This window comes from Spea bombifrons, chromosome 7 (assembly GCF_027358695.1).
Source record: "Spea bombifrons isolate aSpeBom1 chromosome 7, aSpeBom1.2.pri, whole genome shotgun sequence".
NCBI lineage: Eukaryota > Metazoa > Chordata > Amphibia > Anura > Pelobatidae > Spea > Spea bombifrons.
Window position 1 is genome coordinate 5,581,361 of NC_071093.1, and position 19,006 is coordinate 5,600,366.

The 19,006-nt window shown below is 35.4% G+C and overlaps 1 protein-coding gene across 1 annotated transcript in view; it reads left to right on the forward strand.

The window, feature by feature from the left end:
• Positions 1-1,900: 1,900 nt before the first annotated feature.
• ARHGAP15 (Rho GTPase activating protein 15) overlaps positions 1,901-19,006 on the forward strand; it is a 179,376-nt gene continuing 162,270 nt past the window's right edge. Inside the window, exons 1-3 of the mRNA XM_053472318.1 lie at positions 1,901-2,044; positions 3,460-3,626; positions 5,287-5,445. Of these exons, the coding sequence (XP_053328293.1) occupies positions 5,287-5,445 (159 nt within the window). The 5' untranslated portion in view covers positions 1,901-2,044; positions 3,460-3,626. The remainder of the gene's footprint in view (positions 2,045-3,459; positions 3,627-5,286; positions 5,446-19,006) is intronic.

Genomic DNA, 19,006 nt, shown 5'->3' on the forward strand with positions numbered 1-19,006 from the left:
ATATCCAAAACATTATTTCTAATAAAATCAATGTGGTCCAGATGTCATATTTCTTTATTTTATATTATTGATTGAATATAGTATGATATTATTGATCATATAACTTCTACATTTTAATTAGCACAATTACATTAAATATTTGTGTGCCCTACTCTCTGCTGTTTTAGAGAATATATATATATATATATATATATATATATATATATATATAATATTTATTCTAAGTAATAATTATAAACACATTGCAAAGTTATTTGCACCATGATCCAACAGTTAAAAAAAAATAAAAAAAAACAAAAAAAATATACATATATATATATATATATATATATATATATATATATTTACTATAATTTTTTTTTTATCACCAGGATATAACACAAAAGGGGAAAAGAGGTAAAAATATAAGCCAACTCCATATGCTAAAATTAAAAAATAAAAAAAAACACAACTCTTTTGAAACATTGTTCCTCCCATTGTTACTGTACTTAAAGGGGAACTGTAATCATCATGGCTTTTAGAATAATTTTCTCATATTGCCCCCCCCTTACAAGTATATATATATATATATATATATATATATATATATATATATATATATATATATATATATATATATATATATGAAACATAGTTTTTATTTTTTATTTTTTTAATTGTTTTTAGTGCACCGCAAATCTTTGACATTTTATATACTTTCAAAAACCATGTTAATCTCCCGGCTTATCTATTGTGTGCCTTGCCCCAGTAACTTAATGTTATTAAGCAACTTCCTTACAATGTTTGCTGATTTAGAAATGCTGAGAGGGGAAACCTGTTGTGGTTTAAAAAAAAAAAAAAAAAAAAAAAATCTTTTTTTTAAAAGGTATTTTGAAAATAGAGGATTTTAATTGAGCACAATACTAGAGCACATTTCAATAGCCTCGGTAATCATTTTCTAAGACAGTAGTTACTTGGTCTGCTTGATATGGGCTATAAGTTGGTCTTTGGGATGGTATTAGTGACCATCATGTCACTGGAGATGGGGAGTCTCGGAGTGAGCGTGGAAGCTATGGTCCTCATGTCATGCTTCTTCCGTGGCTGTGTGAACATCACTGTGCAAAAGGCTCTCTGGAAGCCAAGGGATGTCTCCTGGATGCCTTGTTGTCAAGGGGCCACCAACAGACCAAGTTTGCTGCCTTGCTGTCACACTTAAATCTGCTCTATCCTTCATCCCTCGCATCCGGTCCCTCACCAAATCCTGCTGCCTTCACCATAATCCACACATTCCTCACATAAGTAATAACCAAAATACTAGTCTACTCCCTTGTGATATCCCACCTGGACTATTGCAACGCCCTACTAACTGGTCTCCCCCGTCCTTCCTATTGTTTAATTTCCCCCTCAACCACCGACTAGATTGTAAGCTCACAAGAGCAGGACCCTCTTCTCCATTTGTACCAGTTGGTTTTTGTATAATGATTTTAAATTATCCCACTGATTGTAACAGCGCTACTGAATCTGCTGGCGCTATACAAACCACAAGTTATTTTAATCAGTCTGTTTGAGCTCTTATTATAGCTTTTCTATAATAGGGAATTAAGTCTCTCTTAGAGAAATATACTTTTTTCATGCATTGTCCTGTTACTTACTGTTTTAAACAAATTTGCAGAAAAACAGGAAGCGGCCGTCTTGAATACCGTCTTATTACTTATCTTATCAAACATACTGCATGGTATTTTTGTGTGTTGGTGAGAAACTGTGTAAAGGATATACGTTTCTGTAATTTTTAAGAAAATCTTTTTTTTTTTTACCTCGTTTTTTACCAAAAACAGAAATGTTAAAGAAAGTCTATTTGTGGAAGTGAAATTTACAGTTTAGACAGCAGGAAGTGGTTTCATTTGCATGTTATCCTCTTTCTGTGATAGAATCTCTTGCAGCGAAAACAAGATTCGAGTTGATTGCTTTATTTTCGACATGTGACTAACGATTTCCTTTTTTTTAGCTAAAATTCTGTCATTAGTCATTTGAAAGCAGCTTGAATAGAAGAACGTAACTTCTAACGGTAAGAAATATTTTTTAATTAATTTTTACCAACAAAAAAAATCTTTAATCTGTTTTTTTTCTTTAGAATATACCAGTTCTAAAATATTATTATAAAATTCTCTTTTTTTTAAAGTTTTTTTTAAAAAAAATCTTTTCAAAACACACTTTTTTCTATCTGCTATCCACTGGAACATATCATTAGCTAATTCTACTGTTCTCAGGGGGGGGGGATCCTGTTTTTTTTATTTTTGTGCATTTTTCATTAAGATATTTTGTTTGATGAAGCTTGTTGAGGATCCAACATTAACTAATTATCTGTAAATCTAATAAAAACGGGGATTAAATAAAAAAAATAAAGAAAGAAAAAACACAAAAAAAGCAAATGGCTTTTTTAGTTCCTTTTTTTCAAAGTATTTTGCATACTGAACCGGCATTAAAAGAGTTAAACATCAAAAGGAGATCCATGGATTCTTGCTTGGGTGCATCAGCATCCTTATTATGAAGACTGCAGGGAATAAGCCCGTTTGGGTTGTTTACGAACGTGTCATGCGTCTGCAGATATGACTTTAATAAAAACATCCGGCATTTGTTTAACATTTCTCCTAATCAACCCGTGACAAGGTCTGTGTGTAGACAGTTAAGCAACTTAAAGCTCATTATCCTTAACCGGAAAGTTATTTGGCATTCAGGATTCAGAACAGTAGAACGTTTCAAAGTGACACAGAGACGTACATGAATGTCGTGATCATTTTAATGAAGTCTATTGCCTTATAAGAACGCTACACTCAAATATAGGCACGTGTATATATATAAAAATATACTATATATAGATATATATCACATTTCTGAATTCATAAGGTGTCATAAGGTTTAATGAAAGTTGGCATAAAACATTAAAGGGGAAAAAAATATATATATTTATCTTTTTTTGTACAAAAGTGTTTTTACGGCGTAGATGAGCGTAACTTCCGTGGTTTTTTTTTTTTTGCTGTAATACAGTAACATTTCGGTTCAGCTCTCGAAACGCGCATATAACTATGAGAAAAGATTACGCTTGTGTGATTTGTTGGACCCAAGGAAGAGGAATGTTTTCTGACATCCCATTTATTTCAATGGCAATGGTTCAGTAAACAAAGTCCGAAAGACCTCCCCACATATCAAAGTGAAAGAAAGAAAGGAAACGGCAGAATTCAAACTTCTCATATTTTTAAAAAGCAATCTACAATGGAATGTATGATGTAATTTATTAAGTGACATAAGCTTTTTATTTTGTGGGGCAGAATAGTTGTCGATTAACATAGTTATCACCAAACTGTGGTTATTTATAATATATTGTAGATGACAGGTGAGTTTTTTTATCATCCTGTTGGGTATTCAAAGAATGTAAAGAAAAGCTTGAAATCCATACATTTTCCATTTCTTTCCTTTTTGAAGGCCCAGCTCTGGAGCCTCCGATTTCAACCGGGACCCCGGTCCAACTTTTGGACCAATGGGAGGTTTATGAAGATAGTAATTCAGGAAGGAGATTCTATGTCCACTCCATCAGCAAAGAGAGAACATGGAAACCACCACGGTCTTTCCCACCGAAAAGAGATGTGAAGGTGAGGACTAAGAGGACAGTTCATTGAACCATGAACCCTTAAAGCAGTTAAGGATTACTTGGATTTATTAAGGGCAATGTTCACAGTGAGGTGTCTATGTTTGTATTAGGGGTTTATGGGTTGAATGGGAGCTGCTGATGTTCCTCCATAGAAACATAGACACATCGAACTTGAGGGCAGAATCATGAGCGTAGAAGACATGAGTTAGGTCGGTTAGATCCTTTTAATGGAAGAACACATCCATTTCGTACATTAATGCAGTAAGAACCTTTACATTACATAGAAGAATAAAAGGAGACACTTGTAGCCATCAGTCATTACTTGTGATCCCTCATACTTTGGGATGATAGTATGAGAAGAAGGTGAAAGTTCAATTGGCAGCTAAGAAAATATGTATATATGACGTGAAAAGTAAAAAAAAATAATGCTGATGTAAGGAAAAAAGGAAAATGTCCTGAACGAGGTGGAGAATGATATGAGAGAAGAACAGAGGAAAGTGATGGGAAAGTGGCAGAGATAATGAGGATGGTACAAAAAGACTCAAATGGGAAAAAAATCCACTTCATTCCACTTCTAGTTAAATCTTATACAACATAACATTGGTTTTTACCGTTTCATAGATTTTACATCCTAATTGTGATTTCTTTTTCTATGTTGCTTTTTGTCAATAAGGGTTTATGGATTCCAAATAGAGGCCTCATTAAGATGAAAGCTAGGACTTATTTTTATTATTATTATTTGCCATTTATCAAGTACCTTTATATAACGGTATCTTGAAATAATCATACAGACTGTGAAGATAAAAAAGCCAATGCATTCATCAAACAGAAGCAAATCAAAGTTTATCTGAAGAAGAAGAAGAAGTAATAATAGCGATTGATTAGGTGCAGATAGTGGTCTGCTTGACTTGTTGTCTGATGTCGTGTCCAGACAGATGCCAAGGTCCTGGAGATCTGTTCAAAACAACCATTATTTTGGTCCTTTGAATCAACAAATGATATTAATGAACATCCTCTGTCAGTTTAATGTATGACCTTTATAGCAAAACAAAATTATCACCTGCTGTGTCAGACAAGAAGCCAAAAGTCTAATGTTTTCCCTCATTTGTAAAAAAAAAATGAGCTTCTTTTGCATAATAAAACTTATTGTGTTTGTATTGAAGGAATATGGCAATGAAGCGCTATATATACTAATCAAGGTGCATTAACCCTTACTAATACGTAAAGTGAAAGAGGGTGGAGATTTAACCACGAACCACAATATATTTGCATAATAATCGTTTTCAGGCAGCTGCATATTATGTATGTGTTCTAGCGCTGTGATCTGAGCCCAATTCACTAGGCAAGCAGCCTGACTTATAATACTGCCGTAATAGTTATAACTATATGTCTCTATATTGGGTGATTCGCTGATATGAACATAGCCATACCTGGGAACTCTCTGGGTTTGTCCAGGAGTCTCCAGGTAAAGCCCTACTTTCCTGGGTCTCCTGGGCAGGGGAGCGATGTTTGACTTGTCTTACCCTTTCTCACTAAAGGCTAACTTTGCCCCTTCGCAAAGCCGGGTAGCCTACCCTAGGAATAAATAAAATATAATGCTGATAAATCGTACCAATGATAAAATTGTTAACATTTATTTTTTCTTTATTTTTTTTTTATAGATGACATCACAGTCAGAATCTTCCAATGCAAATCTAATTTCACCCACTGGAAAGACGGGAGCTGTTCAGATGAGGATCAAGAATGCTAACGCGCAGCACGACAGGTTGTCCCAAACGAAATCTATGATCCTTGAGACCTCCGTAGAAATCACTAAACCAGTAAGTAGAAATATGTTTGGTAATATGGGAAAAATGTCATAAATGTACAAACAAAAAATAATCATTTGTACTTGTGTTATTTTTTATGGTGATTGTCAATACCAGTGTATTCCAACCATTTCTGGTCTGGCTATTTGGCACAATGTCTAGTAGGCTAGTACCAGATGGCGCTGGACGCTTCACTGAAGCTCTAGAATATCTAGCCGGCCGCCGCATGTATGATATTTTATTTCCTCCCCAGTCCAGCCCCAGTTCTAGCTTATTTTCGCTTGTTCTTTGGCCTTTTTATGGTTCCTTACTCAACACAAGAGTTTCGTGAACATAAAAACATGGCATGTGGCCGTTCATATCCAACCGTCAGGGGCATTTACTGTAACTTATCGGTAGGCTGCTGGTCTTAAAGTACCAGGGACACCCTGTCATCAGCAGTCTGATGCTGTTACAATTTATAAAATTTAGTAAATTAAAAAAAAAAAAAATAATAATAAAATAATAATAATAATAACAATAATAATAATAATACTTTCCTTTATTTAAGATTACCTTAAACAAAGCTGGACATAAAATCATTGTCACCGGGGACATAATAAACTGAATACTGCCTTGTAATAGAGTATTCCAAATTTCACAAAGTGTTGGACAATAAATCTTTTCTGAAATGTTTTAATAAAAATAATGTTGGCAGGAGATATATTTCATTGTCATCCTAGGACTTTACATAATATGCACATACCAATTTTGTGTAATAAATCTTACCATTATCTGCTTTATTGTGTTGGATGATTCCAAGGACAGACAAATTATGATGTTTTAAATCACCGAAGAAAATCTGAATTCTCTCTTTCTTTTAAGAAAATTCCATTTTACACTGAGAGAGAAAAAAAGTAGTAGAGTGTTCCAAATTTCCTGTATAATAACATTATAGATCAATCATTTTAATCAGCCTTTATTATTAACAACTGGGAAGAGTGGCATATAGTATTTAGGATGTGGGCTGCCCTAGGCACCACCCTAGGCACCACCCCAAGGACTTACCTCCAAGCCACCTTTCTTTCTGCTTATAGCAAGGATATGATGTCATTTTATGATGCTTCATGTCTTGAAGACATGTGCATACAGCTATGGAGACTGTGCTGGATAGTAAAACTATGCCGGTTAAGAGGGATATCTTTGGTCTCCACAAAATACCCATTAAGTAAGTGTTGTGCCATGGAGCCTAATGGCCCAATAGGGCAATAGGCCCCACATTATGTGACAGAAGGGCTGCCACCCACTGGACCTGCTTCTGTAGACCTAGGAAGTCCTGATCTGGACTTTCTTGCTCAATGTGCTTTGAGGGACACAAGCGACACCTCATCGATGAGGCCCAGGAGTGGTGGCAATATCTCTTTTGGGTCTTTGCCTCATTTTTAGACTGCCCTTGTGGTTGAGGCTAGTCCGATATGTTGATGAAACACAGAATTTGAAGGTGGAGAGGAACCATTCTACTCCATCTAGCCTACCTACTTTTCCTGCTGTAAAGACCTTAATCAGTCATTGGCGTCATCATAGATTCCGGAGCCATATGCCTATCCCATGCATGTTTAATGCCCTCACTGTATTAACCTCTAGGCAGCGTTTCTACTACCACCTTTCCATTACATTACTTCGACTGAGCTATCCTACATAAATATTAAATGTTTCAGGTAGAAAAAAAAAACCCCGATACATTGTGGCTGACTGTAAAATTCCATTATACTAGGCACTCCAATAAATTGTGTCCGATTTATTTAAAACATACCGTAAACCACGCCGAACGAGGATGAAACACACCTTTTTGAAAAAGTTGAAAAGTTAAGTGTATTTAATGAAGCCTAACATATTTTATTGCCTGCGTATAACAAAAGGCACTATGCTGCAGTTGTTTTTTGACAAGCATGAAAACATCACAGCGGGAGACTGCAAAAGGAATTATGTAGAGAAATTACAAGTGATCCATCTCGCAATGAATTATCTACCTCAATAGCCTAGAGAACCCAGCTACCAATTAACACCTACTTTATTACATGTTGGGATATACTTAATAACTTTGATGTGTTTATGCACTATTACCTTGACTGATGCCTCTTGTACAATTAGGCATAATTGGCATATCAATATGCAAAAGTTAAAAGGATTAACCCTCTTAAAACTAATGAGCATTTCTGTATCCAGCTGCTAAATGAGACGAAATTAGCATTTTTCACTTTTGGGTAGGATTTTATCATGCAGTTTCTCATTGTTGATATTACCTTGTTATATAAGTTTCATTTTGGCAAAAATATTCAGGACAATTACAGCCAAATGAGTTTTGTTCTTTTTTTTTTTTTTTTTTTGTGTAACGTTCCTTAAAAAGTAAGCGAGCGAGTAGAGAATATCGAATATACTGTAATACTTTTTTATAACGGAAGAGATATTGGATACATGCAATATTGCCAATGATGGTGGACCTGTTAATGGCTCCGCTTTGTATTATTAACCTCTTAAGGACAATGGGCGGTCCTTAAACCTATTGAAAACAATGCATTTTGAGCCCGTACATGTACGGGCTTTGTCATTAAGGGGTTAAGAGAACCTGACGCGGTATGGCTATATTGGATGGCAGATGAGTTGCATACACGGTTTCATTATTTTTTGCCAAATGCGGAAAGTATTCTTCCATACTAATCATCGGAGGTGAAATGCAACAGCGGACATAAATATTCCGCCCCGCTGCTATGTAGTATAGACAAGAAGATTGATGGGAGGCTTGCGTTAGATTTAAGAGCGCCCCCTGGTGTTGGCAGAGCTGCCGCAACAATTACCGACGACAGGAGAAGGACATTTTATGAGCTTGGACGGTATGGCAGAGTTCTGGCAGAGTCATTTTGGAAGGCTAATAGGATTTCTATTGTTATTATTTATAATGAACAGAATATTTCTGAAGTGTGGCGTAATAACGATTAAATTACTGTAACATTGGGTTGTTTGCAGCTAAAGAGTTAGCGCTGAAACAGTAACAAGTCATCTGTACCTAATCTGCAAGACCTTGTTCTGGAAATTGCATTTATGCGATATCCAGATGACAATTAGTCTGGAAAAAAGTGATGTTACGGTGAATGTTCCAGAGGTAAAATTGCTTTGAGGCACCTTTGGTATTAAACTGCTGCTTCGTTTTATAATAAGCAATATTTTTTAAAGTTTGGCATGGGACTGTGATCCCCAAATATGTAAAGGACAAGATCTTTACAAGAAGAGAAGAGAGAAGAGTATACAAATATAAAATTGGCACATCAATATGCAAAGGTTAAAAGGATTAACCCCCCACTTACCTGTGGTTTCACATACTGGCCTCCTTACATAAATTAAAATACTGAACATTATTATAATGTTGTTTCTATATTTTTTAATACATTTGATTAGAGTTTGTTATGGATTATATTACTGGAAACAAACCATTTTGGAATCTGAGGAAATAAAAATATATATTTAAAAAATATATATCAATAAACCTCTGTTCAGTGAGGAGTCTAGGATCAGTGGTGACTAGGTGCAGTATTTCTTCACCTACCATAACTAAAACACAGACACATAATAACATGCAAACTCTCTCTAACATCAACTCATCCTAATGTCACTAACACACATGCACTCACTCTAACGCCACATACATACACGCATACACTCTTCCTATTGCTCCTTCTCTTCCCTTCTCCACTAATTCTAGGCTCACCCTTGGCACTCTAACACCATATGCTGACACACACACTCATCCTAACACCATACATTAACACACACTCATACTAACAACATATAGTAACACATGCTCTAACACCATATGCTGACACACATACACTCATCCTAACACCATACATTAACACACACACATTCATACTAACATTATATTGTAACACACGCTCTAACACCATACGTGACACACATACACTCATCCTAACACCATTCATTAACACACACACATTCATACTAACATCATATAGTACCACACGCTCTGACACCATGTGCTTACACACACACACACTATGCTATACCAGTCCATGAGTAATTTTGTGCTCACAGGGACAAGCATCTTAATAGTTCACCCACTTTTTTCATCCTTGTCACCCCGATCAATGCACAGGACGACTATCCAGGAATCTGCTTCAGACAAGCAAGGGCCAATTGTCATGTCAACGCCATCAAGGGCCATAGCAAGCCTACGCTGTACCTACCTACATAACACACTTATACTTCCCAACATCTCTAGTTGACTTTGTCAACACCTGAAGGTTCCTAGCTGTGCTCATCACAAACTTTATGAAAACCTTCAACTCAGACCTAAAATGTCCCTAATGCCTTGAACACAGTAGATACATTTGATTTTTAAAACATATTTATAATGAATAAAATATTTTTAGATAATAAAAATGCAAACATGTCCATAACATATCATGGCACTATACCAGCACTAGCTTGAAACTGAGACAGTTATATAACTTCATTTGAGTTTTGATGTCATAGACAGAAGCATCATTTCAAGGTGCAACGTTTTCACCAAGTCCAAGAAATTATTTTTCCACTTGAAGGAACGAATCGGTTTTGCCTCTGAAATATTTTCCCTGTCATGTTTTTTTTTTCATTTATTTTGTCCTCTTTATGATAAATTGTTAAAAAAGTATAATAGTCATTTTATGCTAAACAAAGGCATAATTAAGCACTTAATATGAAAATCTAGTTACACCATGCAATTATAAAAGTAACGCTATCTGCCCACATAAAGGAGATAAATGGGAAAATACTAGCGTAGCTGATGTTATCTGAAATCATTTTTCGTCAAATTTATTTTTAATACTCCGTGTTAAACGTTTTGTTTCCCTTGTCTGCAATAAAAAAATATTAAATACATTTCTTAATCTGTTCTTTATTAGTGTTACTTTATAGCTGACTACTATCTGTCCTTTATAAACAGGACATTGAAAAATGATGTGACGGATAATGACTGTTTTAGAATGTTAAGCGTTGCAAATGATCGAGTCATTCTGCCAACAATATTCAGGAATGTAGAATTGCCTTTTAGATTTAAAAATATGTAATTTATTTAGGGAATATATATTTTTTTGGGTTGATTGCAGCAGCGAAAACATAGGTGCATTAATTAGAGAATTTAATGTTCCATTGTCATCTAAATATTGGTCAATGAGGTTTATAAAACTTGTTACAATAAAAAAAAAAACACCTTGAAGAAAATTAATCTCTGTATTACTGCTGCAATGCTCATTTACTAGCATGATTTATAAAAATAAATAAAAAAAGAACAGAATGGAACAGGAAACCGGAAGAGTGTCCAGAGTGCCCAACATAGACTGATAGACTGCTCATTTAATTTATTTTTGGTGCAGAAAACAGAAAATCTACAAAAAGCTACAAAACGCTACAAAAAGGCTAAAATAATATATATATATATATATATATATATAGTGTTAGAATGAGTGTGTGCCAGCATATGGTGTTAGAGTGTTTATATATATATAAACAAATGATAATGTGCCATATAATTAACTATTAAAATGCCAAAACAAAATATAGGCTTTCTATCTCAAGCTAATGCCCCAACTCTCTCCCCGTTTGCCTCATAGCAGATGAACCCCGGCCTTCATCATTCCTGTCACCAGGACATAATTCTCCTGAACCATTAACCTTGTACAACCTATACAGAGATGTCTCCTAATTTCATTCCTTCCAATAACTACGACATATCCATCCTCGCTCCTCGGCTAATGCTTCACACTCACGTCACATCAAACTTCCATTAAGTGCAATGTTAAGAACAGAGCTTTATGAAGTCTGAAAAGAACCCTGGGTTGATCTTTTTTAGGAACATGTGATAGGTGATATTTAATCCAGGGGCAATTAATGTACCACAGGAATGTTCAGCAGACTAGATGGGCTGAATGGTTCTTGTCTGCCATCAGATTCCACGTCTCTATGTTTTCTCTTGCACTGAAATGTCAGCTTGACTGCATTAGAAGGCTCTTTCAGATCATATGTTTCTAATATAGGTGGCACCGTTTAGTTGGGAGTCGGTGGAAGCCCCTAGCAGGAGGATAGACATGAATATAAAGTAAAATGGGAAAAAAAGTTTATTTGTTTAACCAAGAAATACTTGAATGTCAAATGCACCGCTGGCCTTTGCTTCCCAGTTTCCATGGCCTGCAATCACAACAGCGGTGGGCATATGATGCCCAAGTTGACACAAGGGCAGAAGGTACTGGCTGGATTTTTTTTACATTCTGTTGGCATCTCCACTTCAGTTGGGTCAACATGTTGCGATTACAGTTTGCGCCCAACTCTTTATAAACAGAGAAACAAAGTACGGTCATCCATCATCCATCTCCACATCCAAGTTTGAGTATAGAAGAAAATGGGTCACGATATCCTTTGAACTAATATCTTTTACAACCAAATCTCCATTGTTACCCAGGAAATTGGGTCAATACTGTTGGGATCAAACTATTAAACCAACAAAAAAAAGTGAGAATGTGCGATTGACATTCAATCTCTCTCCGCGGTTAAGTTCAATGACATAAAACTGATGTTCATTTCCCATTTGAAGTTCTAATTTGTAATTATATCTAGATAAAGGTTTCAACAGAACAAATTCTTTTCATAATCTGCTTTTGATTGAAAACTGGCTTCAATCTGAATACAATGGAATTGTTTTTTTTTTTTATTATTTGTTCAAGTTAGCCTCCGATTACTAATTTAAATCAAAAACTCTAACCTTGTTAGCATCTGGACTTATTTCCATAATAACAACCCCTTCAGAACATACAAAGTGATGCATAATTGACAACAAATGAAATGTTTTGATAGTTGTCGGCACAAAGCATGTTTAATGTTTTGTGTTGCTTGCTAGCTAATTATGTAGATGACACATTATTCAGACCTTGACTGCCATTAGAAACGTGTTTCCAGAGGGGAGGAAAAACCGGCTATTCGTGCCGTAATTAACTGGAATGTTCAATGACCTGTGAGAGATTCAGATGTGTGCCAGTTCAGTCGTTTTGTTACAGAAGCAGAGGGGTAATTAAAATTCCGAATTACAGTGCTATGATGAAGCATTTGTTTGTTGACAGTATACTTTTTCCCCTTACTTTGTTATTTTTCTTTTTTTTTTTTTCTATTGAAATTCCATTTTATAGCTTCAGGAGTCGGATGTTTGAATATTTACCGACAACTAATATTATTGTAAATTGTTTTTAGATGAGGCAGGGAGCATTTGGCACTTGTACGGTGACACAAGGTGGGTGGGATTGAAACTCTGTTTAAATAGACGGGCCATGTGTTGTCATATTAAAAGCCGGCTTATTTTGCTTTGGGAAACAGCATGATTTAATGGGTCAATTCGACAAAATTGGTTTAAGTGATTAAAAAAAAAAAGAGAGAGAGAGGTCAATGCGAGAAACTTTTTAAAATGTACCGGCTTTTCCAAAATGTCATTTCTTAGGCTTTCTTGCATCTGGCAAACAAGGAAAAAAAAAAATATAAATTTTATATATTTATATATATTTTTTTATCTCTTTTGTATCTCTCTTTTAAATTTGTTATTGATTGTGGTTACATTATATAATATTAATAAAAATATAAAAAGCCCCCCCCCAAAAAAAAATGATCTAAACAAATGTTGTTTCCAAACAAACCTGAATGAGTTTGGGCATCAGAGCTTCCGTTAATATTATTAACCCTTTAACTGCCTGGGGAGCATCACACTGTGTAAAAGCACACTTTTGATCCTCTTTTGCTGTGGCGTGTTGGTAGTTTGGTTTTGTCGGCAGCTTTCGCAGTGTAACAATGTTTCCAGGATGTGAGCAGGTGTTGTGGAAATTAGCACGGAGACCTTAAGGAACCAGGGAATAAACAAGGATGAGAGAGTATTATGGGTTTGTGACAAGCGTCCTCATTGTGTGTGGTGGCACATAAAATCATATAAAATCAGGAGTATTATACATGGCTTTTGACACTGAAATTATATATTTTTTTGTGAGTGGAGGTTGTGTCTCATCATGTTTATCATAAATATAAGTTTCCCCTGGTGCGGTAGATACTCTGTCAATGCAGCTAGAACTTTAGTAAATAATTAACTTGGGAACTCTTTGGGTTTGATCCAAAGCCTCTGGGTGTAGCGCTGCTTCACTGGGTTTACGGGTCACTTTCGTCTTTCCTGCGAGGGCTAGTCCCGCTCCCATGTGCAGCTAGCCCCGTCCCACACAGAGCTATCCCTGCCTACACCAGCCCCACTTCCTTACAAAAGGTAAAAGGAAAGTTGGATGAAAGACACCTGCAAAAGTGGTACGGAAACTTTGAATATCTGCTTGTTGGCCTTCTCCCTTGATCTGCTACCTTGATAAAGTCCCTTTTCCCTTCAAAACGCGCGGTCTTACTTGTGTTTGTCCGTCTTATCACTTTGGTGTTGATGTGTATTGTTGCCTTCCAGTTTTATAAAATTCTATAATAATAGAGGTTTATGTGCACAACTTCTAGATAAGAACCTGATGCTTCTTACCTCCTTGGAGACAGGAGCTTCATATTCAAAATGCACATGGATATCACAATTATTATTTTTTTTTTGGGGGGGGGGGGTAAAAAGGGATAAGCAGCCCCAAAGCCTGAATTCACAGAGAAATAATCAGCCCACAAAGAGCAACGATTAAAATGCAGCTCTATATCTTGGCTGGAAGACAACACCCAATTGACTATGATAGGAGATCTAGATTTTAGTCTAATCTACTAGATCAACCCTGACTCCTTATCAAACTGTATGTGATAAACAATAGAATGGCTCAGTCTTAAATGTCCAGTCAGACTCTCTGACTAATAAAAGTCTATGGGGGAACGGACTTCATTACCATTGCCACAAAGAATCAGCTCAGTGTGGTGTTTGAGCTGGGAAAATCACCCCTAATATCACTGGCATGGCATGACAAAAAGGAGAAGGAAAATGTTTTGATACAACATTTTTTAAAGGAGTATTCCTACTGCACAAAGTTATTGTCTTAAATTATGACTGTGGATTGCATTTAATCATTTTCACAATGTCATTAGAGCACCTGTTCCGGTTACATTCAGTTAATTGTTACATCATTACTATAGTTAACCTATAAATAAGCATAGTCTAATTCTTTGCCTTATACAATTCTTTCCCTTCTAATCTGAGTCTTCTCAAAGATATTCAGATACACTTGGAAATGCAATGCGGCAAGCTCATGACAACAGATTAACTGCAAGTCAAGTGAATTGTTATTTACTTTGAGAAGAGTGAGAATATGGTTTTGTTAAGAAGATATGACAGAACTAGCACTGGATTTGATTCAAGTGAGCTGACAGTGGCATAGAGTGAGCTCTGATTATCCTGAAGACACTGTCAGTAGCGATTGATATCCACTTTCATCGTTTATGTAACGGTTCCTGTAATACAGCTGACCCCAAATCACGTTACCTTGTCATTTCCAGCATGGATCAAGAAGAGACGAGCTGAAAATAGCTAGATTCTGACCTTGAACTTGCCTTAATAGTTAGAAATGGCAGAGGCTGAGTCTACGGAGTTTCAAGGAAATTGCCAGGAATTCCTAAGTGCTCCACTAGGGGGCAGGGCAGTACCACGGAATACGGCTAATCCAAATAAGGAATAAAAGGAATATTGATGCATATTACAATGAAAACGCTCTATCATAAACATCGCTTTTCTTGAATTACACTGTATCGGAGTTAACATAATGAACAGCCGTTTAAGGATGGATATATATATTTATTCTAATAATTGAATATGTGTAAAAAGTTCCATTGTTACAAATATTGGTTTATTAAACATAAACAGAAACATATTGTAACCATTTTATCTTCATTTACGAAAAAATTTGGTTTGAAATTAAAAATCAATTTATTCATAGTTCTGGGTTACAGTTGACAGCTTGTGGATTTAGAGAATGTCAATATTTTATCTAAAATGTAATATATCGCCCAAAAGAAGTGACATATGTCATTATACCCCAAAACAACATAGCATTGAACCCAACTTTTCATAGAAAATGGTTATATTGTATTTTAGCTTAATAAATCTTCTTTCCTTAGAAAGAAGGACATAAGCTGACATCGATTAGAGAGCAGGCCCAGGCCTACTGTCAAGAGTGAGATTTGATACATGTTTATAACTGACCCTAGTGACCTTTAGGTGTCCTAATGTACTTTGCTTGAAGTAAATTACCCGGCACGTGGTTGTATACACAATTAAACATACTATCTACTAACGTATGAAGTAGAAACATCAAAGAAAATAAATACTGCACTATAAATCTCTAATGAGCAGGAACATCAGCTGACGGGGACGTGGCTGCCAGCTTCTCTCCTATATTAATAAATACAAGAAGGAGAGGCGTACAAGACATGGGGGTCTATCCTCAATGTTCCAAGTTGGGCTGAGTGATGGGAGGCAAATTGGAAAAGTTCTTCAACTCAACTCAAGTACTCGGGAGAAAGTGAGTTATCATAAACCCTAGGGATACTAGCAATGTATAGCAAGGTGACCATTTTTTGGCCTTAAAGGGTGACTCTTCTAAAAAGTAGGTACAGCAAGTGCTACATTATAATCATTCATATAATACTAATTTTGGTAACCATGCTGCAAACATGTCTGCCTTTTGCACTGTTTCGTGAATTCCCTTGAATGTGCTCTGCTTCTCAAAAATAGGTTTAAAATACAGAATGCGTTTCAATCCTTAAGTCCTATATGTATCACGCCTTGGCTTACAAACGCATGCCCTAGGCTAAGCCCAAATGCCTCTCGACTCACGACTGAAGCGACTCATCCGGCTGAACCAATTAGTCGATTTGTTTTTGTACTGATTGTTTGGGGAAAAGGCTGAGGTGGAAAAAAATCTAACTTTCCCGTAGAAAAAAAAGAAATATTTTCCTTAAGGGACTACTGAAATACACACTGCTCACCAGATACAAGCTGTTTCAAAAGGTGTTTGGCTGCCAGAATCCTATAAAACCTATTCAAAAAGGTATTCTCCGCTCTGGTATCCTGAGATTGTGTTTAATGCTACCATCTGCTAAACCGCCTTTCAGGTCTGTGACGAGATGAAAGTGCAGAAGAAAACAATCCTTGTTTTCTTTAAAAGATGCTTACAAATGTTCATGTTTAGGAACTGATCTAAGGTTACGAAAAAAAGGGCTGTATTTCCTTTTTTTTTAAAAATATTTTTCCTTTTTTTTTCTCCAAGTATTTGGACTAATCAAAAAATTAGATTTTTTAACTCAATTCAGGAGTCTCATTTTAGTAGATTGTTCAGCTGTACCTCTTGTTTTAAGAGGTAGGTTTATAAGAAAATTTTAACTATCGGGTGATATGAAAATCGTGAAGTCAAGGCTACCCGGGAGGTTGGACCACCTTGCTATATACATGCATGCCACAAGACACATTTTAGTTTCAGAGAGGCCTTCTAAAATAGTTTTTTTTTTCTAGGAAACAATTATAGATTAAATGAGGCACTCTAATAATATATACCGGTGTATATATATATATATATATATATATATATATATATATATATATATATATATCTATATATATATATATATATATATATATATATATATATATATTTAGTATAATATTTATTGAGAGATTTGTACTTTTCAAAATATGGTTGTGCCATCTACTTTTGTTAGAAATGTCAAATTTTAAGACCACTCAGCTTGTCAAGCGTTCCCATTCTGTTGAATATGAATATGTTCTACTTATATAGGCTCTTCAAATATGAAAACCCATCCATATATCTGAATCAATGCAATTAGAAATCACTTAGAAATGGTGGACCAAAAGACTGGCTTTTTGTTGAATACTTCATCCAAGGGAAATTACTATTTTTGTATTTTATGTTGTATTTTATATCATCACAATTCATTTACAAAACACTTTTAGAGAGTAAACTCATTTGAACTGGGTCCTCTTTACCTTTTTGTTTCTTTAGGTCCAAATTGGTCATTGTCCTCGTTATCCATTGTACAGCATTGCAGAATATGATGGCGCTATATAAATCAATAAATAATACGAATACTAATAATTGTTAGATGATAAGGGGGGGAAAAAATGTTAAGTCAGCAAACTAGTGGTGATCCTGAAATAATGTAACACCAGACATGCGCTTTTACAGCATTAGTCAATTCCAGGTATAATACAAAGCATAATCATACAATCATATTTAAAAAAAACTATTTTTTTACAGCGTGCCTGAAGCTGAATTATGAAATTTTAATTTTGTAATTTCCAATTTTTAGAATATTTCCTATAATGGTGGCCGGTTTACTAGACAAAAGTACAACTATTATTAAGTCATGTCAATGGGATTTAACATAAATAATACTTATTACAAATAAATCTGAATTTTCAATATTTTTTTTGTGTTAATGTAATATTTGTTTCCTTTGGCTACTACTTCATTTTGTGCGTGCGCGTTTGTGTGCCTCATTTCCATCCACTCTCGGTGTATCTGCCAGATCAAGGCAGATCATTTGGCACTAAATTAACATTCATTTGGGACATCACACTGGCACGGCTGTCTACATCTTGGCATAAGTCATTGGCAGAAGACAAGAGATCAGAGCTATCGTTCACATCACCTGAGCAATTTTACAAGAAGTCAAATTTCTTTAGTTTCAATTAAAAGTTAACTGTTTGTTCTTTCAGGGTTTCTAAAATTTAATTTTTAATTAAAACATAAATAGCATTTAATAACATGATTTCATTGAATGTAAGAGCAAAGATACCCAATGCAGATAATAAAAAAGATAAATGATATATAATAAAAATATAGATTAAAAAAACATATTGTGAATGACGACAGTATATATAAAAAACACAGATACTCTAAAGAGCCCAGATTAACCAGAGAGATGGCGCGGACCAAGACCAAATGGTCATTGGTGGAATATCCTTGAATCAATAAGGCTCATCAACTAAAGCGAGCCAACCCTCCATTGTAAAAAGAATTCGATAGGTTGTGTATAATGAATAGTTAAATCACTGAGGTTTCTCGAAGGTCATCCAATTAAGCTATTCATTATACACGGGGCAAGCTGGCATGTCTTGCAGCTGAGATTGGCCCTTCACATGCCTCCCAACTGTCCTGCTTAGGGTGGTATAGTCCCAATTTGGCCACTGTATCCCATTGTCCTGCCACCACTATCCTGGGTCTTGATTTGGTTTCTCTAATGCCCCATACAAGTTGGGAGGTATGACCTTCACGTTGCATGGAAACCTCCAGTTGACCTACAAACTCTTCTTCTAACTCCCACTTAAGAGGGATCTCTATATTATATGTATTTTATAATAAAACGAACAATGCATGAGTTTATAAATTGACCCAAAGAATTCCCAAGCATAGTTAGTTGTACTTTATCTAAAGGTAGATCTCATTCTTCAAATAATTACATTGACCGACAACAGTAGAGGCTATAGATTGTTGTGATAAATTCATTTAATGATGATAAAAGCTGCCATTTAAACCTA